This window comes from Phallusia mammillata, chromosome 8, assembly GCF_965637545.1.
Source record: "Phallusia mammillata chromosome 8, kaPhaMamm4.hap1.1, whole genome shotgun sequence".
NCBI lineage: Eukaryota > Metazoa > Chordata > Ascidiacea > Phlebobranchia > Ascidiidae > Phallusia > Phallusia mammillata.
This window is the reverse complement of record NC_137259.1, coordinates 10684010-10711400: the sequence shown is the minus strand read 5'-3', so window position 1 is coordinate 10711400 and position 27391 is coordinate 10684010. Positions and strand designations below refer to the sequence as shown.

The 27391-nt window shown below is 34.6% G+C and overlaps 2 protein-coding genes across 3 annotated transcripts; both read right to left on the bottom strand.

Moving 5' to 3' along the window:
* Positions 1–1685: 1685 nt before the first annotated feature.
* Positions 1686–8396, bottom strand: LOC145204490 (palmitoyltransferase ZDHHC12-B-like). Of its 2 annotated transcripts, XM_080077060.1 has the most exons (6): positions 7592–8396; positions 7060–7202; positions 6707–6916; positions 2829–2995; positions 2271–2438; positions 1686–2212 (listed from the first exon to the last, which is right to left on the bottom strand). In XM_080077060.1, exons 1-6 carry the CDS (start codon positions 7692–7694, stop codon positions 2011–2013), a joined length of 993 nt encoding a protein of 330 aa, XP_079933186.1. In that variant the 5' UTR covers positions 7695–8396; the 3' UTR covers positions 1686–2010. The 2 variants fall into 2 exon arrangements, with proteins under 2 accessions (XP_079933186.1, XP_079933187.1); XM_080077061.1 differs by lacking the exon at positions 7060–7202.
* Positions 8397–8557: 161 nt separating this feature from the next.
* Positions 8558–26089, bottom strand: LOC145204486 (kinesin-like protein KIF14). The gene is made up of 32 exons (XM_080077055.1): positions 25916–26089; positions 25047–25529; positions 24702–24780; positions 23571–23637; positions 22239–22366; positions 22040–22163; positions 21884–21971; positions 21610–21720; positions 21368–21420; positions 20357–20495; positions 20184–20300; positions 19989–20119; positions 19578–19750; positions 19176–19384; positions 18994–19106; positions 18773–18941; positions 17236–17384; positions 17026–17173; positions 16838–16966; positions 16666–16777; positions 16329–16476; positions 15207–15398; positions 13589–13750; positions 13367–13494; positions 13118–13314; positions 12908–13054; positions 12530–12634; positions 11206–11280; positions 10798–10939; positions 10531–10720; positions 10114–10200; positions 8558–9223 (listed from the first exon to the last, which is right to left on the bottom strand). The coding sequence occupies exons 2-32, from the start codon at positions 25509–25511 to the stop codon at positions 9016–9018; spliced, it is 4485 nt and encodes a 1494-aa protein (XP_079933181.1). The 5' UTR covers positions 25512–25529; positions 25916–26089; the 3' UTR covers positions 8558–9015.
* Between the last annotated feature and the right edge of the window lie 1302 nt (positions 26090–27391).

Genomic DNA, 27391 nt, shown 5'->3' with positions numbered 1-27391 from the left:
GACAATTATAATCTGTGAAGTGTCATATAATATGTTGAAAACGCTGACTGTGACCATAAGGTTACTTAAATGAAACATGACCATTTTTTTAAATGTTGTCGAACTGAAATACTTCGAACTTTTTCGAATCATTACTTTTTTTTCTATATTCTTGTTGTGTTTTACCGTATTTACAACCGCTTAGTCTGTGTCACGTGTGTTTTTGTTCCACATTATTACTGCATGTTATGGTGTTTAGGCTAAACAGTTTAGCCGTCGCTGTGCAAGTAAACAAAATACACAAATGATATCGTCTGCTATTTACACTCGTGTACATTATTGCGTAACAAAAATTACGTCACAATGGAGTTTCTAATTAAGATTTGTATTACTTGTTTTTCTACACAAAACAATGGCTAGAAAACTATAAATGTAGGTTTTCTATATATTGCCAACTTATATATGTTCAATAAAGGCTAAAATTTTGAGCAGCACCCCCACAAATTTTAGGCACGAGCCGCCACTGAATGATATTGACAACCTTTTTACAGATTTAAGGAACGTGGTTGTGAAAATGCTATTGATAAAGCATCTTAGCCAAAACTAAAACATATTTTCACCAATAGCTATGTACAGACCCTTGACTTTGACACACTATCTCGTACCCCCCGTTGGATTAAAAAACGCCACCAAAGTTTCAACAATAAAAAGAAGATTCGTTGCACCACACAACCGTAATGCCCTTTTGGGATTGTGATCCTAACAAACGCATTTGACAAGTAAATCAATCAACACCTCAAGCATGTAATTCCACACAGCTGTATACCATATGTTGTCACCTTTTGTTGACTGTTTGTCGTTGACAGTCGAACGTATATATTAGGCCTACCATATTTCCATTCCAGAAAAGGAGGACACATTGTTAAAAAGAATATATACTTCAAGCGGCTCCCCAAAAATGAAAGCGTCAGAAACTAGACGGTATACCATAGTTTGGATAAAGTTTAACGTTTATCACATCACAACACTAAAATAAGCATGTATTTTCAAAAAATGTAAACCACACCTGTATTCTTTAAAAAATAAGCTGAAGATGTATATTCGGCAGTTTTCAAAGGCGAAATTGTCACATATGTATTTGGTAAATCAGAAATTCTTTATAAAGGAGGACATTTGGGCACTTTTTCTTGTCCTCGGAGGACAATTTAGTTTTTGTTAAAAAGGAGGACATGTCCTCCAAAAAGAGGACGTATGGTAGGCCTAGTATATATACATGTTGTTTCGAACGATGCTATATCACTTTAATATCATCAATATCACTCAACTTAACTTTTGTACCAACACAAAGTCTCAACGGATACAACAGTACACCGACGGACCTCAATGAAGAATTAGACCTAGGAAGCGTCGGGGTCGCTACACCCTGACCACGTGGTTTCCTCTTCCTTGTTTAATTTAGCCCAGCTGTTAACACACCATGGTCATACTCACTTCTCACTTTTTCGTGAGCTGCCGTCATTTTTGCTGCACCGTCTTTAGCCAACATCCCACAAATATGCCCACCACTTTAGGTTGAGTTTATTTTGCTTGATGAAACCCAAACGAAAATAGCTGCATAACCTTAAAATGTCATACTTTTTTGCGCTTCATAACGTTTTAACTGGGCGCAGCTATGACCGGCATAGCGATTGTTGTAACCACCTGTGTCACAATGTTATCCTTTTATTAATTTTTTCAACCAAAATACGGCAAAAACGGAAAAATCTTAAGAACACAACATGCAACCCATTTTCAGGGGAGAGGTCCTGATGATATTGTTTTTTAACTAAGAAATTAGTAAGACTGCCTCTCAAGTGTGGAAGCTGCTTATAAAACACACTTTTTAATGAAAAAGAAAACATTCAATGAATAAAAATCAAGTCAAAGTCACAGTCTTAAAATCTCTGGAACACTAAATGTTGCATTGAATGCATGTGAATGTGTCTCAAAATTTGACATCACAGTTATTTTTAAAAGAAAGAAAAAACAATTTTATGTTTCACTGGTGTAATGAATTTCTGATAAGGATTCACTAATTTGAAGCTGGACATTTGTATCTGACGAATCGTTTGACTTTTTATACACCACATTCCAATCATAGGGTTTAAAGTAACAAAAAAATGTTGCAATATTGTGACAAATTCCCAAATCAAATGGATTCCTAGAGGAGTCAATTCCTTTAAGGTATGAAATTCTGCAAAACAGTTAAGGAAATAAGTGTTTTAACTGTAATGTCTCATATAAACCCTTACCTGTGCCTGCTAATTGTCTCCCAAGTTGTATGATTGTTTACAAGCATATATGTATGAATACAGAATAGGGAAACCACTACCAGTAGTAAAATTCCCATCACAATATCAGCAAGTACCAAGAAGATATTTTGAGACACCCAGTCTGTTTTACTGGATTCATAACCAGTTCTGAAATATGATTTTTTTTATATAACAGTATATGTCCCTTTCAGGAAAGGGAACCGATAACTAGCAGGGTTGCTTGAATCATATATCCTTTTACTCCAAATACATGTATTCCTAAAAATTGCCATTTACAAATTTATTTGTTGATAATAAGCATACGGTTTACCATGAATACAATAAATACATATGTATCTGTCATTACACTTTCATTGGATTTGTACATAATTTTAGTCCTACTACAACTAAACACCAAACCTCTCAGTCTCACATTAATTTGCAACCCTGTTAAAAGTCTATAGGCCATTTTTCCAAGTTATGGTAGTATAACAACATGCAAAAAACATACAGCAAGCTATTTTCTCTACGAAATATAAAAAATTCTTTTACACATACATGGATATGTAAATGCTCCAAGATATTAACATTGTTTCATAGAACAAAAACGTCCAAAACCATCGATGATTCCTCTCCCCTACACAGTTGGTTATCCATGGACAGTGGTGATCAAATTTGCGAACACAATGATTGCAATCCCTACAATGTCGAGCTCTTATTGGTCTCTGTTTAATATTAAAAGATGCTTTTAACAAAAAAAAATATGCTAAAAAGTTACAACTGCAAAGAATTAATGTACTTTACTTATACAACTACTGATTTTAAAAAACCGGCTTTGTTGAAAAAAATTAACCACCGGCGACATTTGGAGTGACAAGTGTTAATGATTCTGATGTCATCAAGCTGTTACCGCTCTCCTAACTGCAATCTACAAAGTTAGCCACCTATTGGAGTAAGTCAACAACGACCAAAAGTGACAAATGTTTTGCTGCACAAAAAACTTACACAGACATGTTTTGTTTATGCTGACTTACAGCATGCAAAACATATTAACAACGTTTTACACTTGGGGCTAATGGGTAAACACTTGGGCTATGGACTCATACAAAACAGATGCCACTTCTACACAACAATATCTATCACATGTAAATATTTAAATCCTACAAAGGTTTCATGCCAAATGTGCATGGCCAAACTACACTGGAGACAAAAGATAAAAACAGACTAGAAGGGTGGCTTAGCACATTTTGCTATTGCATATATATACACTATAACCTATTTTGAAACATTAATATATTCCCTACACTTATTTTATATGGGTCCAATATTATCCATCGTCTTTTAAAATCTTAGTTGTTTCTGCAGGCAGAAACTCATGGGCCCCCACACATGCAATGTTAAAAACAACAGGTCAAGAGACAATCATCAGTAATTTCGGTGTTGTAAAAAACACAGTGATCAGTACTGGGCTTAAATAATCATGTTATTATGGGTCCCCTTCCCTGAAGGGGACACATATTGTTTTTGTCCGTATTTTTTTTTCTTTTTTCTTTTTTTCTTTTTTCTGTCTAACGCTGGTTTGTGAGACGCGTTTGGTCAAGAAAGAGTGCTTTAAATTTATTCAAATTTACAGAGATGTTAGTTAATAATCCAAATTTGATCCTCCTGAAGTTTGACCCCGATTGACCCAGCGGTTCACACACAGGCCCCCAAAACGTATTTTTTTAAAAACGGCTATACTTATTAAAGTACAGCATCTCTGAGTGATATGCTTTGTTGTTTAGTGCAAAATAAGGTATTTCAAAGAATTTTGTAGCTTTTTTTTTCGATTCACCCATTTTCACCCCTCAAACCCCCAAATATTCATTTCTGTCTAACGCTGGTTTGTTAAATGCATTTGGTCAAGAAAGAGTGCTTTAAATTTATTCAAATTGGGACAGATGTTAGTTATTAATCCAAATTTGATCCTCCTGAAGTTTGACCCCAAACAACCCAGCGGTTCACCCACAGGCCCCCAAAACGAAAAAAAAATTTTTTTTTTAAATTACAATGGCCGTACTGACTGAAGTACATAATCTGAGAGTTTCATGCTTTTTTGGTTGGTGCAATGTAAGGTATTCTAAAGAATTTTGTAACCTTTTATTGGATTCACCCATTTTACCCCTTAAACCCCAAAATAATAAGATTTAGGCCAAAAATACAAGCCCTAATGTGCTGAAATCGTTTGCAGTAGGTTATTCGTTCAGTATTTAAAATTTTGCCTTAATCGGTCAAATAGTTATTTTTACAGCCCATAATATGTGTACACTGTCAGTCAGATAGAAGTCTGAACTCTCAAGGGAGTAATTCACTTGTTTACGATTAAGGCGGGTGAATGCAGCGGGAGTGCTCAGCTTGACATCCGGACGGACGTCTTACGAGACAGTCATGTCGGTGATTAGAAATCAGCTGTTTTTGCGCAGCTATGCTATGTCGTTTTATTAAGTTGTCAAGCACATTTTCAGTTGTGGAAAATTGTGTTTAAAAACTGACCTTAAACGACAATATCAAGGTCAAAGCATGAGATTAAATTAAAAGTATTTTTTCCGTTCTTTTTTACTGTTTTTGTAATTATATGACAATAATGATGCAAAAAAATACGGACAAAACTTTTAAAGTTGGGTTATTGCTAAAGTTGGTTAAGTTTTTTCTTAAGAATCTTAAAATAACCAGGACGTTTGTTTACCGTAAAACTGAACAAACGCGTGTGTGGGGACCCATTAGTTTTTGCTTGCAAAAACAATCATATGTGTAGATAAAATGATGTGTATAGTAAATTTGTAAATATCATATAGAATATACAAAATGGAAGTATATCAGAAAGCCACCTTTCTAGTTAAAATTACAAACTATGCAAATCTGATTCAATTTAAACATTGTTTGAAGTTTGTCCTATTCAATGTTTATTTTTATAGGAAAAAGGGGGTAAATAGTGGAAAAATAAAGTAAACACAGCAATCGACAAATTCTATAAATAGCAAATTCCACAAGCTGTTCAAATTTCATTCAATTCCAACACTGATTAAAAATTCACCCATTATAGGGGGCTAGTGGGGTAAATGTTGGAATTATAGGGTGAAACTTAAAAATCAACACCTAAAAATGGCATAATCTAACTGTCCAAATTTCATTCCAATTTCTACATTGTTTACAATTTTCGTCCATTTTAGGGTTTATGTTAATGGGTTAAATAGTGGGGCTACAGGGTAAAACACAACAATCAACAACAATAAATGGCTCATTCTACAAGCTATACAAGTTTAAGCCAATTCTGACAGTTGTTTAACAAAAACTCACCCATTTTAGGGGGCCAGAGGGGTAAATACTGAAGCTACAGGGTTAAACACAACAAACAGCTCTTTTAAATGGGCTCCTCTAAAATACGCAATCTACGCAATCTACGCAATCTACTTATAAAACATGTGCAACTTTTTTAAATGTTGACGGTTAGGGCTTTTAGGGTCTGGGTGAAGGTTTATAATAAAATTAACAGTATAATTTAGTTTTAGATGTCCAGTTTGGTCGTAATATTCTCATATATGTTGAGAGTGGTACTAAACACTGTATGGTACCGCATGTTAACACTTGTAGAGAAAATTAGACCTGAAAGGCATCTAAAATTAACTTATAAAGTTATTACTTATTAGTATCACAAACCCTCACCCTGACCCTAATAGCCCTAACCGTCAACATCTTAGTTAGTTTTTGTTAGTAGATTGCGTATTTTAGAGTAGCCCCTTTTAAATGACAAATTGTACAAGCTGTCCAAATTTCATTTTATTCCGATACTGTTTAAAAAACTAACCCATTTAAGGGGTTAGTGGGGTAACTGATAGGGTTCTACACCCAAAAGTAAAAAATATGAAATCACAATGACCCCACCAACAGTCATGTAAAATTTTATCCAAATCGGCCAATGTATAAAATTTTGACCACTAGAGGTGTTTTAAACAGCATCCGTTACACTTCTGATGTGCCAAGGCTCTTAACATTCCCTTAACTTCCACCAAGCAATGCACAAACACAAGTATCATATGTTCTGTTACCTTTTATTACACTATTAAACTACAGAAATCTTTCGTTAGTGGTGCGCAGCAACATATAAAAACGTTTTACTTTTGGGGGGCTAACAGGGTAAATACTGGGGTTATTAAGTCAAACGAAGTATATGGCACATCTGCACAACTATATCTACCATCTGTGAAAGTTACATCCTAATTCACCAAACATTTCATGCCAAAAGTGCATGGACAAACTTCACCGGAGAAAAAAGAAAATCACATCCAGAAACCAATCACATCATCCCTACTTTTTACCCTTTGTCAGGTAACTGAAGGGAATTAAGTACATCCATAAAAATAAAATCACATGACATTTTTGTAAAAATTAACACAAACCTGCAAGCCACAGAGTCCACATCTCTGATGAGGTTCCAAATTAAAACACCTTGTAGGCACATTTTTAGAATTCAACATTTTAGTTTTTTCACCAACAGTTTCCTCAACATTGTTTTGCAATTCAACATCATATCCATTTGTCAATGAGTGCCTGCTATCATATAGAGAGATATCATCACTTTCATCATCTTCATCAACAATTAGCTTAATCTAAAAAATATGAGAATAACTTGTCTTTTACATTGAGTGTAGGTTGCAGTAAACAAAGGTAGGTTGCAGTAAACAAAAAAAGGAGATTTTATTTTTTTAAACAATCACCACTGCACAACATTATGGAATAAACCCATATATACCTCTATAACATCAGTATCTCCCTTTTTCACAAAACCAGGATCCATGCAAGCAACAAAAAAGTACAACACAATGGACGAAACTGTTACCAAAATGTAAGTAATTGGAAGAATGACCAACCCCATGTTTAGTTGTTGTCTCAATACTGCAAACAAGTATTGAAGTTTTAATAATTTTTTTCATGTTTTTGTGTATTTGTTATGTATCACTTGGTACAGCCTTATATTGCTTGGTGCACCTTTATGCCACTTGGCACACCTTTTTATTGCTTGGTTCACATTTATATCACTTAGTGCATCATAATGTAGCTGGTGCACAATTATATCACTTGGTAGATTGCATATTTCTTTTGCCATTTAAATTTTAAAGTATAAGTCTAATACTCAACCTTTGTTAATCCAGGACATGCATTGCATGATCATACATAAGGGAGCATATCATATATTTTGTCTGTAAATGGTTGCCATTGTTTGTTACTTATCATACTGTTTAACTGTAAATGTATTGTATTATTAGTTTCAAAATTTTACAAACCTGTGTTGTTAATAAGAAGCACGAGGCAGATTCCAATTGTAATTGAAACATGTACAAGACGGGTGCACCAAACAGACAGATTAATAGATCGCATTGATGCCATTTGTTATTCTTTGTTTCCAAAGGTACAAACCTGTCTCGTTGTCCTTGCAACGAAGTCTCAGGAAAAAAAGCTAAACAGACCCACTATGTTCAACAACAAGCAATCTTCACAGTTTTTATGCGTACTTTGCACACACAAAAAAAACACCATCATTTCGCCGAAATGGTAAGTGCGAAAATAGTTAATAAGCGTTACGCACCACTGCGTACAGTTTCCAAAAAAAAAATATTTTAGTTTTTTTTAAACCGTAAAGAGTGGTCAAGGTACGTACAAATCGACATTTTGAGGTATGGGAGAAAATGTTTCAGCTTGTAAAGTCACATTTCAGGTTTCAAACAGTATTTGCCAACGAAATGACTTTAACCGATACTTGTTTACGTAGGTCGCCCATATACAAATGCATACACAGCATATAGTCCAATGTTACGAAACAAATAAAAAGACATTCCGAGCCTAATATTTTTCTATAAATTGTGAGACTCGAAGCTCATTGAATTGAAACTCGAAACCTTTTGGGGCGTTCTGCTGGCCTAAACTGGCGCCAATTATTGTAGATGCATTTAACTACAAATGAAACTGATACAACATAACCATAATTAGCAATTAAAAATTGAACTAACTTCGACGAATTTCTGATTTCGATTATACATTGCAGAAGTCAATAATCAAATAAAAGCGACTGCTTTATGGTGTAACGTTGTTGCTTATATAACTATTTGATTGCCGAAGTCTAATTTGGTTTAACTGCATAACGACAAAACAACGTGGAATTTATGCCAACGAGATTTATCAAGTATAATCTGCATGCCCACAGACAGACGTTGTCAAACTAATGGCACAAATGTAAAGAAAACACTCAAACATGTTTTGCTTTAAATATATTTTTTAATGAGATGCAGGAACACAACTGTTATAGGTGATTTGTGTGGTAGTTAGGAGCCAGTAGTTTATTTCAGCCACAATCCAAAATGTGATGTGCCATATTTTCTGTAGCCTACATTATACAATGCCCTGCTTTCAGCTCAGCAGCATAAATAAAGGTTTTACATTCTAGGTTATGGCGAAAAGCAGATTTGTTATTATAGCCTACCATTGTCACGACGAGACTTATTTATCTGTCAGTGTCTCTAATATTATTTCGGCTTCCTGGACGAATTTTTAAGTGTTTCAAATAGGGTTTGGTCAAGAAAACGGCTCATGCTTAAGATCGATTTTTGGAAAATGAGGATGATTGGACATATGATACCCTTTTAACATCTTGTAGCAGCCAAAACAAGAAACTTCAATAGTGCACTTAAAATATAAAAAAATGTCTTACATGTTACACATACACTGAATCATTACTAATTGATTGATTTGATTCGGTTCTTGTATAATCTGCCAGTATAAGCCATTTGGCCACAGTGTGTTTTATGGCAAAGGATGATGAAAAACTCTTGTTTTCCAGCAAGTCAGGACTAGTAGGCAAGACACGTGCTTCGTGAGGAGAACGTTTCACCTTATTGCAGTTTTCATCCTCCTTCTCTCCTCTATAAAACAAGAGTAAAACTTCGGTTTGCCTAATTTATTTGACCGAAACGCAGATAACGTATATAGCAGGGTTGCCTCTTTTGGCGATTTCCGGGAATAAACCTAATTTTTTTAAGTTCTTGGCCGAAAAAAAATCTGGTTTGGCTGATTGACCCAAAATGTTGGAATTTGTTGGTTTTTGACATAGAGCGAAAATCAATGCAAACAAGCTAGTGAGCGGGTTTTGCGCCTAAAGGGTAGCAACTTCCAAGTACTCTTCGCCGACGAGACAGTATAATTTCTACGATAGTGGAGCAACGTATGGCGTTTCTCGAAAATAACTACATGGCTAGTGAAGAGTACTGAGTCTGCCATCATCATTATTGTGAGTAAAATCATAATAAAACGTAAAGCAAACATAATAAGGTAGGAGGTACACTACATATTAGCGAAACGTTCCGTTATGAGCATTGCATAGACTCTTCAGGACTGATCCTAGTTTATGTAGTTATGTTAATCTTAACTGATACTAATCAATCTGGTGATCCCCTACTTGGTAGGGCCTACTACAAAGCTGACATGGGCAGCATACGATGCAGGCAACGGTGCTTGTGGTAGAGCGCGAGCCCCGGAAATACTCCTGTCGTGGGCTCGAAATCCCACCGCAGGCTAGATTTTTCTACCATACACCTGGCCATATGGTGGTGAATGCTTGGGGTACGGCTGATTCGGTGTGGCGCCTGTTATGATTTTTACAGCTGGTGAAAAGCCACGTTTTGCAAACCACTTTGCGAAATTTCGTAATTTTATCCAGAAACCCTGGAGTACGAGTTCTCTTGGATCAGAAGTGATATTCGTCCGAATTACTCGGTAATCCTGAAAAAACCTATGAAACTGTTTATTGACTTACTCGTGTTGTGGAGCATTTGTAAACACAATAATGCTCCGTACAGCTTCATGTGCTTGTCTGGCCCCCAAATTTATTTCACACACCAATCTGAAAAAAAAAAACAGTTTTTTGTCAACATTTCATCAAGTTTCAAAACATTATCACCAATACACTGCTAAAAACAGCAAAATTTTGCAAAAAAATAAAATACAAGAAGGTATCTTTCCCCATATTACCATTTCATAAACACTACTTTTCCTTTGCAAGCTGAGCAAAAGTTTTGCTTGGTAGTTCCATAAAATCTGCTAAACATTTTATAACCAAGACCAAAAATGTGTGATTTGTAAAGACATGGTATTTTGGGAAATTGAATGCTTTCTTAGCCAGGTGTATATTAAACTGTTTCAAGTCCTTCATAATCACAAGCAAAATAAGTACCTGTTAGCTGTTTCACAATCTGAAATGTTTGCTTCAGAATTGTTATTGTTGGAGTTGTAACTATACTCTACATTGCCTCTGACATTGGCTTTAAAATGTTTCTCAAAAATGTCTGCTATTCGTGAAATAGGTCGCCAAAGCATCTCAGCACGGTATCGAAGATCTAATTGATCAGAAGACTCATGGAAGTCTAAATGTTTTATCGAGAGAAACAAATGAAACGTTGTGGGTTATAATAAAATTGCAATCAAAAGATTCTTTAATTACCTCCAGTATCAAGTAGTGAAACACCACTAACCAATGTTCCAACTTCTTCAATCACAGTTCTTATTTGTCGCAAATACTCACTGTAATATGGTGGAGGCACATCTTGCTCTTGTAAAACCAGAGAAGATTCATAAATCTCATTCTGTGAGACAAACACAGTTTAGAAATCATGTAACGAACTAGTTTGTAATAAACCTCACCCTTTCCACAGTCATTGCCTGATTTAAAACTTCCTGAATCAATCTTACTCTCATCTCATCCTTACAAAGCAAAAAAAACATGATTCACCTTTGCACTAAAACATGTTTTCGACTCCGGTTCTTTTCAAACACTGTTCTCGTAAACCTCACTGGTTCCACTATCATAGGTACTTTACTGTCAAACACTAATGCGGTACATTTTACTTACTTGAAGTTTAGCACACTTTTGTAGCAAATTTATGACCGTCATTCTCAGTTTCTGCAACAAAGTGGGCATGGATCCCTGATAAAAACACAGTTTTAAGAGGGGGAAGAGTGCAACATTTTAAGATTACAATTATAATTAATGATATGTGCACATTAAAATTCCATCTTCTCGTTAAGGTAGTGTATACTTCAAGTGTATACCACAACAAACTTTCAAATTGGGATTCAGTTTAGATTATAGTAGAAGGGTGGAATAGCACATGTCACCATTACAAGATGGTTATTATAGATAGATTTTACTGAGTAATCTAAAAGTTAGGTGCATTGAGGTCAATCTAGGGCAAGTATAAATTGCATAAAAAATCAAGCTGAGATAAAAATATATTCATTACTAAATGATGAAGCTGACATGAGCAGTAAATGAGGCAGCCAACAGTGTTTGTGACTTTTGGTGGGCTTATCACTAAGCCAGCGCAGCTCATTTGATAGAGCACCAGCCCTGTAAAGCACCAGTCAGGAATTTGAATCCAACCACGGGCTACATTTTCCAGCTTGATTTGGTAAAATTCCTATAATAGGCCTGACATACTATGATTTATCTAATATAGTGCTGTGAGGGTCTGTATACAACTTCAGGGCTGATGCAGTAACAAACATAATGTTCTTGTAGTAGAGATAGTATGATTTTGACCAATTCTAGGGGATAAGAGTAACCAGTTGTGCTTCAGTGTAAACACTGGTGGGGGACCTTTTTGATTTATAAAGCCCCCCACCCCCAACATATCATAAACACGCACAGAGACCACATCGACTATTTTTCAGGTCTAGAGCAGTGGTTTTCAAACATTTTGTTTTATGTAATAATTGTTTTGTATTATTTCCGAATAGCACAGTCTAAGCTGAATTCAATGTTAAACCTAATACATTTCCACTACAACAATCAGGATGCAATTTGCCTACAGATTCTGTTATTCACACATACCAATGATACAAGGGGAGTTTTTTAATCACAGTCAAATCTAAAATATTACATTAAGCGCAAACAATTGCTAAATTTGTCACACACACAAGATTGTTAAGCCATGAGCTCTTGGCAGTTGAACAAAATAAAAACTAGTGTGGAAACAGCTGATCTGGAACCAATTAAATGTTAATCTAATAAGAATAGAGGTGAATAAAAATTGAAAAAAAGGCCATTTGCACATATTTTTCTCCGATTGATGCAGCGTGCGAAGACAAGGCCTTTAAACATATTTTGACATCCAAGGATAGTTTCACAATGTTACCATATCTGTACAAAAAACCTTGTGGAAGAAGATACTCACTTTTTCAATGTTGTTCTGGTGTAGTTTATCAACAGCACCACTAACAATTTTTTTCATAAAAGTGTCACCACCTTGAAGAAAAGCATGCTTTATCCTGTGTCCGAGCTGCATGTAAAAATATACATTCATAAATACACAGTTACTTTTTACATTTTTGAAACATTAATGACATCAAAATTGAACTTGTTCTTGGAAAGGCAACACTTGTTTCTTGGTAAGAAACATGTTAACTTCATATTAGCAAGACATGCAGCTACTTCAGGTAAGGTAAGGAAGAAAACAGCATGCTTTTTTCTTTTGTGCCATTTACTGGTACATGACAGGTTTTATTGTGAAATGTTACTTGAGTTTTTTATTCAATTACAGACTTATACCAACCTTGTGTTGATTCTCTTCATTAAATATTGACACCCTCATATCAGTAGCAATAGCCAAAGCTCCCAGATATTTTGATATATTCGGAGTAAGATTATTTATTTTTGAGGCAGAATCATGCACTAATGATTCCACATCTGATTGGCAACCCTGCAAATCACAACCCCAAAGTAAGGCAACCAACTATCACATAATTAAAATACAAAAACTCACATGTAACATCTTGGTAATATAAACAGAAAGTTTTTTCATTGCTTTGTCTAACTGCCGCAAAAGTCTCGCAACAGAGGATGAAGTACTGTCCATTGCCAAGCAGTGATGTTTAAGACACCCAACACAAAACACAATCATTTCCATTTGAATAGCAAGTGTGATTGTATTTTCATGGAACAAAGGCTTGCGGAAAAAATCTATAACACCCATGTTAGCACACAATATAAGTTTTTTTGGTATAATACCCACCATCATTTTCATCAAAGTTTGTTTCAATCATTTGAGCATGATTACGAAGTACCTCTAGTGCCAAAAGTAACTTGTCAACTTCCGATTCAAAGCTTGACTCAAGAGACTTTGTACTTGCCTCTATTCGCCTGATAAAAGATTTTTTTCACTTGACCAGTAATACTTTATTGTCAAGAAAAATAATTCATAGAAATTTTATCAACAATAAAAAAAATTTCCAACCTTTTACAAATGCTGGTGATGAAAGAGCTATCAATAGTTCCTTGTTTTTGACCCAAGCTAGAACTTTCTTCGTTTAAGCGTGTAAGGGATTTCTGCAGAGCAGGTGAAGCCCGAGCAAGCACAAGAGAAGAAAGTCGTCTTGTAAGTCTCCGTGAAGTGGAGCTAAATAAAAACTAGAAGGGTGGCTCAGCACATATTTCAATTGCACATACACTATAACCTGTTTTGAAACGTTAATATATTCCCTACACTTTTTTATATTGGGTCCCATACCACCCACTGTCTTTTATAACCTTAGTTGTTTCTGCAGGCAGAAACTCATGGGTCCCCCACACATGCAAAGTTAAAAACTATGCATTTCAAAAGACAACCATCAGAAAGTTTGGTATTTTAAGGAAAACTGTGGTCAGATCTTCGCTTAAATAATCATGCTATTAAAAGTACTAACAATGCAAATCTGATTCAATTCACACATTGTTTGAAGTTTGTCCTATTTAGTGCTCTATTTATAGAAAAGAAGGGATAAATAGTGGCAAAATAAAGTGAAACACAAAAATCGACACTTATAAATAGCAAATTCTACAAGCTGTCCAAATTTCATTCAATTCCGACACAGTTTTAAAAAATCGTCCATTTTAGGGGGCTGGTTAGGTAGATGTTGAAGCTATAGGGTGAAACATAACAATTGACACCTAAAAATGACATAATCTACTAACCATCCAAATGTCATTCATTTCAGACATTGTTAAAAACATGGACCCATTTTGGGGGGCTGGTGGGGTGAATGTTGGGAAGACAGGGTTGAACACAACAATCAACAATTATAAATGGCACACTCTATAAGCTGTCCAAATTTCATCCAATTCAGACATTGTTTAAAAAATTCACCCATTTTAGGGGGCAAGAGGGGTAAATATTGGAACTTCAGGGTTAAACACAACAATCGACACCTATAAATGACAAACTCTGCAAACTGTCCAAATTTCATTTAATTCCAACACTGTTAAAAATTTCAACCTTTTTAGGGGGTTAGTGGGGTAACTGATGGGGTTTTACACCCAAAAGTATAAAATATGAAACCACAATGACCCAAGCAACAGTCCTGTAAAATTTTATCCAAATCGGTCAATGTTTAAAATTTTGACCACTAGAGGCGTCATTATCAACATTCGTTAACACGTCATAAGGCTGTTCACACCCCCTCTGACTGACATCTGCAAAACCGTCCACCAATATTGCACAAACACAAGTACCATATGTTCTGTTGCCTATATTATACTATTACACCAAAGAAATTTTCTGTTTGTGGTGCGCAGCAACCTACAAAAACGTTTTACATTTCGGGGTCTAGCGGGGTAAATACTGGGGTTATCAAGTCAAACGAAGTAGATGGCACATCTGCATAACCATATCTATCATCTCTGAAAGTTTCATCGAAATCCATCAAACATTTCATGGCAAAGTGGGGTGGACAAACTTCAGGGAAGAAAAACAAACAAAGAAAAACAAACAAACAAATCGAGTAAAATCAACATGTGTCCCCTTCAGGGAAGGGGACCCATAAAAATACTGTCTGTGTGATGCTTCACATATACACAAGCAATGCGATTTAAAGTACCTTGAAGTTGGTGTTTCATGTGGTGATAAACAGAACGTTTCCTGCCAGTCACTGTTGGGATCATGGAAAACCCCAGCTATATCATCATCATCAACGTTACCTCTGTTGTACATGTCACGCATACTCTCAAGCTTCTCCTCAAACTTGTTTAATGACCATAAAGTCCAAATATTAAGTTTTGTGTTTTGCACTCTATAACACAAATATAGGCTAAACTATCCAACCTCTACAGCAGGGGTCTCAAACTCAAATTGCTTTGAGGGTCAAAAACAAACTTTTAAGTAAGTCGAGGGCCGCACTATCGAAACATTGGTTACAGTGTAACATGACAACAAAAATTTGGATGATTGAAAAGGGAAATGTTTATTAGTGCCATTTAGCTTTATTAAAAAAACAATATTGTAATAAATAACAAACAAAAAGCAAAGTGAAAGAGCCAACTTTGCTTTATTGCTTTGTGTGGAAACAATGACATACAACAATTGCAATTGCTGAAATACAATTGCAAATTGCTGAAAAGCAAACAATTGCAAATTGCTGAAAAGCTGATTTTAAAGATGAGCTATTTCGATTATGCAACATTGCATACCGTATTTACTCGTTTATAAGCCGCATGTTGAGGTGTTAAAAAAAATAATGTAAGTCGTCCTAGATTGTAAGCCGCACACTAGAATTTTAGATACTATTATTTCATAATACACTTTTCTGTTGTTACATAATGTAACTATGAGCCCATATCTGTTAGTCACTTTGATAATTGTACCCAATAGAACGTATATCGACATATAATCTGTACATGCACACAAGTTTTGAAACCCAAATAAATTAAAATGATGGAGTGTAGAAATGATATCGGTATAAAATTATAATATAAGCCGCCCCCGATTATAAGTGGCACCAATGGCAGATAAAAACAATGTAAGCCACGGTTTACAATCGAGTGAATACGGTATACCACTACTCGAAAATGATTGTATTGTGTGAACTCACTAGTTTGACAGGGTATTCCGCCTGAGTAAAACACATAACTTTCAAAAGTTACTTCGCGGGCTGCACAAAAACCCTTGAAGGGCCGCATCTTTGAGACCCCTGCTCTAGAGCAAATGAAATAAGGCAACAAACCTAATATGTGTGCCTGTGTGCACATTTCCAACATCATGATGTGAGAAAACAGTGTTTTGATTAAGAGTTGTACTAATATTATTTGCCTCTTTTAGCAAAAGTGACAGTCTTAGTGGACTTTCTTCAGTTTTTAAGCTTCTTTTTGCTCCTTTGGAAACAAAATTTAAGTTTTTTATAGCCACTATTTGTATGAGTTTCATTTTATTAGTTAAAATAAAAAAGGTATCATAAACAATATAATACCTACTTAAAGCTGTAAAATAGACACATGACAAATTTATGGGCTTTCTACCAACACAAAAAAGTCTTTAAAAGCAACCAAAATAAAAATTTCTACCCAAAGTTTTAGATTTCTGTTGCATTCGTTCCACCTCTTTTGACAACTTTTGACGTTCTGCCTCTAAATCTGCCAGCACTTGTGTCTTTAATTGCTCCGATTTTAAGTTGTTCTAAAGAAACGTTACATTTTATCCTATCATGTTAGTATGTGTAACATGCAAACTAAACACCTTGTCATGATTTGCAAAAATTTTAGCCTCTTTTTCACGATTTTTTCTTGTTACAATCACTTCTTTTTCCAAAACTTGTTTTTCCTCTCTGATTACTTCAAGTTCTTTTTTTGCTTTTTCATCCAACACCTTTAAAATGGTGTTTGTAATGAAAACAACATAAATACTTTTTCAATAAAAGGTCATACTAGTTGAGTTTGTAAATGGTTAAGTTGAGCTTCATACTGATTTTTTTGTGACAAAATTTGTTGCTCAGCTTCTCTTTTGGCAGCTTCAATTTCATTGAGCATTTCTTGTTTGACCCGAAGTTGAGCTGCTTCAATTTCTTGTGCCATTCTGAAAACAATACAAACCATCACAAATAGTAGTTATGTTAAATTACATTGCACACAAAATACCTTTCATTTTGTCTTTCTATAAATTCATGTTTCGCGAATTCAAAATCTTTTGGACCGTCAGCAGAAATTCGTTTACTGCCATGTGATTTAAGCTCAATAGGATTGTTAAATCGAAAGAAGTGATCTCCTCCAATAATAACTCTATCACCCTACATTTTTTGCAACAGCACTTTCTTTTACTTTGTAAGCAACTACATTATTTTTTATATTAGGTTGTATTTTTTAAACTAATGAAGGTAAACACACTGCTTTATACAACCAAACAAACAATTTTAATTTTTTATAAACATTATTGGATAGTTATACAGTGAAAACTTTCATGAAAGACAAAATATATGTGTTGTAACACAAACTAGAAGGGTTGGCTTAGCAGATATTGCCCTTGCATATACACTATAACCTATTTTAAAACATTAAAATATTACCTATGCTTATTTTATATTGGGTCTCATATTGGCCACCGGCTTTTTTAACCTTAGTTGTTTCTGCAAGCAGAAACTCATGGGTCCCCACACATGCAAAGTTGTAAATAATGCATTTTAAGAGATAACTATGAGAAAGTTTGGTATTATAACGTCAAACCCAGTGATCGGGACTGTGCATCAATAAATATGCTATATAGAGTACAAACTATTCAAATTCATTCCATTCATACATTTTTGAAAGTTTTTCTATTATATGGTCTATCTGAGAAAAAACATAACAATTGACACCTATAAATGGCAAATTGTACAAGATCCAAATTCCAGTCAATTCTGACACTTTTCATAAATTCACCCATTTTAGGGGACTAGCGGGGTAAATGCTGGGGCAACAGGGTTAAAAATAACAATCAACAATTATAAAAAGAACACTCTATAAACTGTCGAAATTTAATCCAATTCGGACATTGTTTAAAAAATTCACCCTTTTTAGGGAGCTAGAGGGGTAAATATTGGGGACTACAGGGTTAAACACACCAATTGACACCTATAAATGACAAAATCTACAAGTTGACCAAAATTCATTTAATTTTAACACCGTTAAAAAAACTCACCCATTCAACACCCAAAAGTATAAAATATAAAACCACATGGACCCAATAAACAGTCATGTTAAATTTTATCCAAATCGGACAATGTTTAAAATTTAGACCCCTAGAGGTGTTATTAGCAACATTTGTTAACCCTTCTGACGTCATAAGGCTGTTAATACACCTCTGACTGACATGTGCAAAAACGTCCTCAAGTAATGCAACAACACAACTACCAAGTAGTCTGTTGCCTTTATTATACTATTCCACCAAAGAAATCTTTTGTTGTGGTGTGCAGCAACTTACAAAAACGTTTTACAGTTTGGGGGCTAGCGGGGTAAATACTGGGGTTATCAAGTCAAACGAAGCAGATGGCACATCTACATAACTATATTCACCATCTGTGAAAATTTCATTTCATGCCAAAAGTGCATGGACAAACTTTGGCAGAAAAAAGAAAAAAAAAGAGTGAAATCAAGATGCGTCCCCTTCAGGGAAGGGCACCCATAATAATCATTTTCTTACATGATGAAGAATAACAGTTGAATCGATCAATTCCCCATTTACATAAACTGTAGCATCAACATTAGGACTGACTGAAACAACTTCATTTTTGTTTAAAATAGTGCAGTGGAAATCAGCAACCAAAGCTCCGTTTAGTTGTATGTCACATTTCGAACCTTTTTTACCAACCCTGTAAAAGAGGTGTAAGCACACAATCTAAAAAATTCAAAATCGAGACACACCTGGTTGACCCATGTTTTATCATGTAAAGCAAAAGTTCAGAGAGTTGGGGATCCTCATTTAAGTTAACCAAGTTCGGTAGCTGATTGTCAACCTTGAATGACACACCTGCACGCTGTTAAAAAAACTAATGCTTCATGCTGTGACTACATGAAATAAACTGTTTGTAGCAAATATCATTTACTTTCAGTTCATTGATTTCTTCAGTTTTATGTTTTTCACTAAGTTCCAGTTTTTTCTTCCACTGTTTCTGCACTTCTTCTTTTTCTTCTTCTGCAGTAGAAAGTTGTTGTCTTAAGAATGCCACTTCTTGTAATGATGCTTTTAACTTCTCAGGATTAATTTCATGCTGCTTGCTGGCTTCCTTTAACTTTGCAACTTCAGCTTTCAGCTCTGTGCAAAATGGTAGTTCATTCAAATTTTTATTCATAAACACTTATGGCTATATAGATTACAAACGTAGCATGAACTAGTATAGATGTTGATACTAGCATTATTTTAAACCCATTGGCATTTAATTATTCAATAGCACAAAACAAATACCAGACAACTTGTTGTTACTTATTATCAATATTTAAATACCAACCTCTAATCAACCTTGCATTGGGGTCTTCATTAATTTTCACAAGGTTTACAATATTTCCTGCTTGTTTTGCATATCTTAATGTACTTAAAGTTTCCTCAAGGTGACAGTCTGCTGGACTGACCGTGGCAATCATGGCTGTACGAGAATTTCCACCCAAACTTTCTTTTAATATCCTAAACATGAATACAAAAAAAGGATATAAGCTCATATGTTCTGTTTAAAGGGCATCAAACAACAGGTAAACATATTTTGTGGACTTGCTAAACAAAACATTTTCAAACTTGGCACACAACTATGTTCAAATTTACAAACAAAATAATTCATAACAAACTAAAGTCAGAAATATTCTTTAAATAAATTGATGGATTTGTGAAGAAAGGTTTAATTATGTTCAAACAAATATAATTATACCAAGTTAATGTGGAGTCCCGATATGGAACAAAAGCTCGTTTTCTTCGTCGTGTAACCATCTCAGATCTTTCTGATAGTGCAGATATTACTTTACCCAGGGTCAGCAAAGATTTGTTTATGCTGGCTCCTTCCTGCAATTTTTTTTATTTTGCATTACTGAAATCGTACATTTCACGGCCTTTAACAACAATTTACCTTAAGTCGTTGGCCACTAGTTGCAGCTGTTGATGATCTTTCAGACCCAGCAAGGTCAACCAGATTAATTTTACTGGATGTACTGCTTTCATGAATTTCACCTTCCAATTCTTCAGTCTAAAACATTTTTCATAAACTTTCCAAATGAGTTAATATTATGTAACAATTATTACCATAGTTTGAACCAGCGTTAATGTAAACACAGAATGAGATCTGCTGCTTTTATCATTCATTCCAGTAGCTGCTGTTGCTCTTTGGCGATTTCCAACTTCTAACCAAGCCAAAACATCTTTATAAGACTTGACTGAAAATCTGCAAACATTATTGACAAATATTATAGTAAAGAAAAAAGAGGATTTTGTGCTATCTTTTAACAATATGTGACTCTTTATTTATAGTTTTTTATATACACTCTTTGTCTACAAGATTTTCAGTCAAGTCTTATAAAGACTCTTTGTCTACAAGTTTTGTTTGAAAAAACCACTTTGCTAAGTTTGCAGATTTAGTGTAATATTCGCAAAGGAAAAATCTTGATTAATTTTGTAGAAACCTTTAGATCATGTTGTAATGAAGAAAAATGGACTACCGTATTTGCTCGATTGTAAGCCGCGGCTTATATTGTTTTTTAGCTGCCGTTTGTGCCGCTTATAATCGAGGGAGGCTTACAATTGAGGGCGGCTTATATTTTAATTTTATACCGAAATCATTTCTACATTCCAACTATTTAAATTATTTGGGGTTCAAAACATGTATGCGTGTACAGATTATACGTCGATATACGTTCTGTCGGGTACAGTTATCAACGTAACTAACATATATGGGCAAATAGTCATACCATATAACTACAGAAAGATGTATTAGGAAACAATCGTATCTAAAATTCCAGCGTGCGGCTTACAATCGAGGGCGGCTTACATTATTTTTTTAACTCCTCAACATGCGGATTACAATCGAGGGCGGCTTATAAACGAGGGCGGCTTACAATCGAGCAAATACGGTATTAATTATCTTTATGTTTAATTTTTTTATAATTTGTTCACCCAAAATTTAATTTTTCTTTCATACGTTCAGCCCCAGCAAACCAAACTGTATGTTCTATGACTGTTTCAAGGACAAAAGTAAAGTGGAAACTGAGAACATTAGGCTAAAAAGTAATGTCACAATTGTTTTCTTTTAGCCATTACCGTGACAGTCCTTCCACATATGGTCCAGCTTCTGGATGTTCCCGTACTTTCAACTAAAAAACAAATACTTTAAGAACATGCAGAACATACATTTTTTGAAATTATCTATAAAATTTGTACATAATACATCATAACATATAAAACGCTGTGAAATTAGGCCAAAACACATAATAGTTCACCAAAACATCTTTTTGCTCTGTGTAAACTCATTTATACGTTTTTATCCAATCACTGAGACTTACAACTTGTTTTTTAACATCCTCCCCAGCATCACAATTTGCACCAGACACCAACAGATCGTGGATTTTTTCGTTGTATATTTCAAAGTAACTTACTTGAATGTGAAAATTGACCTGCAACAAAATTTTGTAATTATTTAGTCTTTGGCAATATCTCTGACCTTTTTAAACACCACAGCAATTTTGATAAATACCTATGCATCTAGATTATTGCAATTGCAGATAAAACACCAAGCGTGTGGTGTAACCAGACTACTTCTTTGTGCTCACAACATACCTTTAATGCACTTTTGTCTTCGAGTTTATGAAACAAATCATCACAAAACCTTGGTATAATTCCTGTATCTTCATGCAAGCCCATTATTCTGGTTGCAAAAGATTAAAATATTACTTTAAAGCTAAAATGAGTAGAAACTGTATGTATAAATCCCACGTGTATGATTTTCCAGATCCTGTTTGGCCATAGGCAAATAAACAAGTATTGTAACCATCAACACTTGCATTAAGCAAAGGCAGTGCTAGTTTGGTGTAGACATCTTTTTGGGAGGCAAAATTGCCTGAAAAATAAAAGATTTGCATCAATCATGCATTGCAATTGGACATGTACTACTTCTTTCCATGTCAGAAATTACCATGAATATTATCCACAGACCAAAACGAATAGTTGTACAGAAATGTGTGTCCAATTCCTGCACTGTCTTTTACTAGAACTTGGTTTCCATTCACTGTTAAGGCCAGTTTTGCATCCAAATCTTTTTCCCTTACATGAAAAACAGAGACTTATTGTTAAAAAACATATCAATTACTGTTTATTTAGTAAATTTGGATGTTAAAATGTATATTTTTAAATCAGCATTTGAGAGGAAAACAGTTTTTTTTACCTAAAACAGGGGTGCACAACCTTTTCACTATGATGGTCGCATCGCAGATACTTATTTCATCAACGGTCGCTACGCACTTGCTCATTTTTATACTATAATATCAATACTTGTTCCAGCACCACAAAATCTTTTTAGGGCTGCTTCGAAATTTAATTAATTGGCAAAACAGTTTTATTTGTGTCACAACCGCCAGTACATGTACTTTTAATATATATACATGTTAAACTCGTCGACCGCATAAACTCGTCTCTGCAGCCGCAGGTTTTGCACCCCTGACCTAAACAATGAATGTTAATTTTAATGACAGTGGTAGATGTATGCATTGTGTTTTTAAGTGGCACCCAAAATTACAGGTTGATTAATTGTTCATAAAAGTCATGTTACAAATAAACTTCGTTTTTAAGAAAATTAGAATGTTGCAGCAATAGGTAACCACAAAGCAAAAATTTAACAAAATATGTTATAAACTGGAATGTTAATCAAACAGTCCACTACACTTTCATAGATTTGTGACATTGTCATTGCACATAGATTGAGTGAAAAAAGAAGGTAAACAATATAGTTTTATTCTTGTATTTGTACAGAAATCACAGTTTCTTTGAACACTTTTAGTGACATGAAGCAGATGATTTCAGAAGCTTATCACAAAAATATATTTAGGGATTGCTATTCCAATTTAAATCAATATCATGAAATTTAGCAATACAATATTGTTTGTTTAAATTAGGGTTTGGAATTCAGGAGTAAAATAAGAAAATCTTGAATTTCAATCACCGAATCCTGGGATTAAGATACTCAGCTTAGAAGTATGATAAAATTGTTTTGTGTATGTGCTTGCGGTCATAATTGTGCACTATGTGTTGTATTAAACTATTGTGTTAAGGTTGTTACATGGCGTTAAGGTTGTTACATGTTTGATAATGAATGAATTGTTTTTTACCTCACCAAAACAATGAAAGAGTTTATCGACGTTGGCATAAATCAATTGTTGATGAAATGATAAAGTTTCATCAACATTTTAATTCAATGTCAGTATGAAAATTGTTGAAAACTTGAATCTAGGTTTTGTAATATTTCACAAACCTTTGATTAAAAGGCCGTATTCTTACTGCTACAGAAACAGTAAAATCTTCAGGTGAGGAGCTTTGAACTGTAAAAATACATTAGACTTTACAAAACACATTTTTTATGTAAAAATATAATTATACCGTGCTATTTTTAGTCTTAAGTCAGGTTGGGACTGATTTATAGGTAACTTGAAAAGCAAAAGGTAGGTAATCAAATACCTAGGATAGGGTTGAAAAGTCAGGCAACAAGAAAAAAACATGTTTTTTTAACATTTGAGGAAGAATTTTGTCTACTATTTATCCAACAAGTGGCAAAGGTACACAATTCACAATTTTAAAAGTTCTGACTATAAACAGACAAGCCAATATATATATTTGTTAAAATATGCTGTTTTGGCAATCATTTCAAACAGAGTGTAAAACCATCAAAATGGCGAGAGAAAAGCATGAATAACATGCGAGTATGCACCAACAAAGCGTCAAGTTTTTATCCACATTTAGGTTGGGATTTTGTACATCTATACCAGTGGTTCTCAACCTTATTGTCGTAGCCAAAAGCTAGCTTTTCAAATGTGTAAGGAGCCGCAAAAACAAGGAGTTAAAAAAGAATGCAGGATAACAGCTAACAACAAGAATCTAAACAACTACTTTCTGTTAATAACTACACTTCTCTGCAGATATAGCTCACTGATTCTGACTTATGAGACACAATACAATAACAATTATATACTTTGCACGTAATTAGTTAATAGATTGATTGGGTCAAGAGTATAGATATAGTATTAATAGTCTATTGGGTGGATTGCGTAGAATAATGATATTGTGCGAATATGCGGCATTGTAAACTTTTTCAAACAGTAAATTTCGAAACATCGTTTTTTGCTATTGTAGCAAATAATTGGTGCTAATAATCTTTAGTGATTTTCTGAGGTGTGGTGAGGGCCGCAAAACAAGTAGTTGGGAGTAGCATGTGGCCCTGACAGCTGCAGTTAAGAATCACTGATGTATACGTTTGGTTGTGCACATTTATTCTCATTGTTCATTTAAATTTTAAAGGATTGTTAAAACGTCAACATTTATTGGCTTGTCTGTTTTCTTGTCAAGTTGTAAAATTTATAAGTTCTTGCTCTAGCATAACATTACACACCATGTTTCAGAGGAACAGGAACACCAGGCACGTTTTTGACATTCTTAGTTGTTCCCACAGCTTTACCTGTTTCTATTACCTTGGATTGAAAAACAAAAATGTTTATAAGACTGTTTCACATACATAACTGCAATGTGGTAAGTCAACTAAAACCAAAACACGCCTGCTTCAAACAGGGACACAACACCAAATGCTTCACACAGAAATACTTATTTTCATGTTATTTTTTAACTAGTTACAATTTTGACTAATATCCCAATCTTGACTAAAATTCCAAAAGCAAACTGGGGATTAATGCATGACTTAAATTAACAGTTATTTGTTATGATTTTAGCAGTGACTTACCTGCAATTTATTCACCATATGTTGGACAGTGTTACTGGGTATACTGGACAAACTTGGACTACTTATAATTTGTTTTGTTGCTGAAACACTGAATAATTTTTTGCATGGAATGTTGCTCCCACATTTCTGTCGCCCTTTTGGACTATCAGCTGTTCTTTGAGATGTTCGTTTTGCTGGACTGAACTTCGCACTGTTTTGAAGTGATTGGGAGTGGTTTTCAAATGGACCCAACTTTTTTGGTGAAGAACCTATGCCATCAGCAGATTTTCCCAAAAATGTTGCTGCAGTCGAACTTCTTGCAACCTTTTTAGGAATGGTGGTATTTCTGACATTTGACTTCACAGCAACATTAGAAGCTGAGTTATTTAAAGTTGTTTTTAACTTATTTGAATCCTCTTTTGCAATTTGGTGATTTTCTTTACCAACTGGCTTACGTTTAGCAATGCCCAGTTTTTGCTTCTGCATTTTTTGTCACAATATTGACTGCAAACATAACAACAACACTATAAATCTAACATGTTTTTAAAGTTTAGAGCCAAAGCAAGAATAACTCAACAAAAAATCAAAGACATTTGCGATTTGGACCTTACAGTTTTTTTCGCAGTCTAAATGTTTATCTACAGACCTTTGATTTCACTTTTTTATGGAACATAAAAAGTCTTTTTTGTTCGCTACTACATTTTTACTAATATTAGAAGTATTAATCACTGGGCTTTTCGCTTTTCACAAATGCAATCACTAGTTTACTTATAAATTTTGTTAGTTTTTTACAAACACATACCATTACAATCTTTTAGATGCCAGACTAAGCAATTTTTTTTCTTTTAGTCACTGTACAACTATCATAAAAGTCAAAAAGTTTACTCAACCTTTTGTATTCGTATAGTAGCGTTGTCGTTGTTTAAATGTTTACCAATCAAATAAATTTAGGTTATATGGTCTGCTCTGCTGTACTGTAGTACTGTGCCACCATCCATAGCACTAAACATAATTCAGAACTAACATTTTCTCTTTCTGTTGTAAAAATACAAATGTAGACTAAGAGGATCTACTCTTTTGATAAAAGTCAGGCATCCAAAATTTTAAACGTTGTTGTTTTCCGCGCGTCCCCTGAGTTTCGGTGTTTTCGGATGGTTGGCAATATTTACGCTTCAGTAAGCAGAATATTTTGAACGACGGCGACATTTTAAACCAGGGGTGTACAATCTGGGGTCCGCGGGCCAAATGCTGCCCATTGAATGAAGGATGAGCGGCCTGCAGAGACGCTAGGATTTCAAATGCTTGGAAACGAGTTTTTCGATCAGATTAATGCGCCCTGTGCCATTTTTCTGCTTCCTGACAATATGCGGCTGGAATCAAATGGGAATTTTACTTGCAGTTGTTAACTCAAAAGAGACATATTTGCTACGCAACAAAGTAATTCACCTAGTGTTTTATAAAGGTGCGGCCCGCGATCTAATCATGGTAATTGTATTTGGCTCCACAGTGACAAAGGTTGCACACCCCCTTTTTAAACAAATTTTAGAGAGAAAATACAATATTAAATGTTTATTATTATTGCTTTACTGTAACATTTATTTCCACTGTATTAAGCTGTAACGTAAAATCTGTTGACATTTTGTTGACACTGTTTGTTAGTTAAAAGAAAATGATATTCACAAATGGTAGTAATATGCATAAAGGGTTGCCTGAAAGTTGACTGACAAGTAGGGCTGTTTTTTGATCGGACAGGATTTGGTATTATAGCTTTCTTGCTCGAGAGTACATCAGTAGGCCTACATATCAACAAAATTTACTTTACAAAAAAATGCTATTTATTTCTACTAATGTGCGCACATTTATTCACACGTTGTCAAACAAACGTCACCACCCTTGTTGATAATAGGCTAATATATGCATTCCAACCGGCATCCATCGAACAGAGCGAAAACGATACAAACACAGACAAAATTTGGATTCTTGTATTAAGTCTTTTGTCTGATGCTCCGCCATATGTATTTGGGATCTTCATCTGTATTGGATGAAATGGGGTTTGATTTTAAAACGTAGCATATTAGTCCAAATTTTTAGGTTTAAGGTCAAACGAGTGTCTTTAAAATGCCGGACAGGTAACTTAAGAGAACGGGTTGGGGTAAGCTCGGGAAAAGTCTCTGTAAAGCCCCCAACCTTTATTAGGCCTACATTAAAATGAAATGTGAAAACATTTAATTATTGGTAACAGCAAGCTGTGCGTTAGACCTTAAAGCACCAACAAATTTGTGGTTTCCGTCGTAAAAACTGCCCCAGGTTTGAGTACGTGAAGATCATATGCAATTAATCTCCCATTTGTTGCTTGTGTAAGCATA

What these genes read in the sequence shown, in the direction of transcription:
- LOC145204486 (XM_080077055.1), bottom strand. Translation starts at nt 25,511, where the DNA reads ATGCAGAAGCAAAAACTGGGCATTGCTAAACGTAAGCCAGTTGGTAAA. An exon ending in ATACGGCCTTTTAATCAAAG is followed by an intron (nt 22,367 to 23,570) that starts GTTTGTGAAATA and finishes TTTTCATGTAAG; the next exon opens with GGAAAAAGATTTGGATGCAA. An exon ending in ATCACCAGCATTTGTAAAAG is followed by an intron (nt 13,495 to 13,588) that starts GTTGGAAATTTT and finishes ATCTTTTATCAG; the next exon opens with GCGAATAGAGGCAAGTACAA.
- LOC145204490 (XM_080077060.1), bottom strand. Translation starts at nt 7,694, where the DNA reads ATGGCATCAATGCGATCTATTAATCTGTCTGTTTGGTGCACCCGTCTT. An exon ending in GAGATACTGATGTTATAGAG is followed by an intron (nt 6,917 to 7,059) that starts GTATATATGGGT and finishes CATATTTTTTAG; the next exon opens with ATTAAGCTAATTGTTGATGA. An exon ending in GAGACAATTAGCAGGCACAG is followed by an intron (nt 2,213 to 2,270) that starts GTAAGGGTTTAT and finishes ACTGTTTTGCAG; the next exon opens with AATTTCATACCTTAAAGGAA.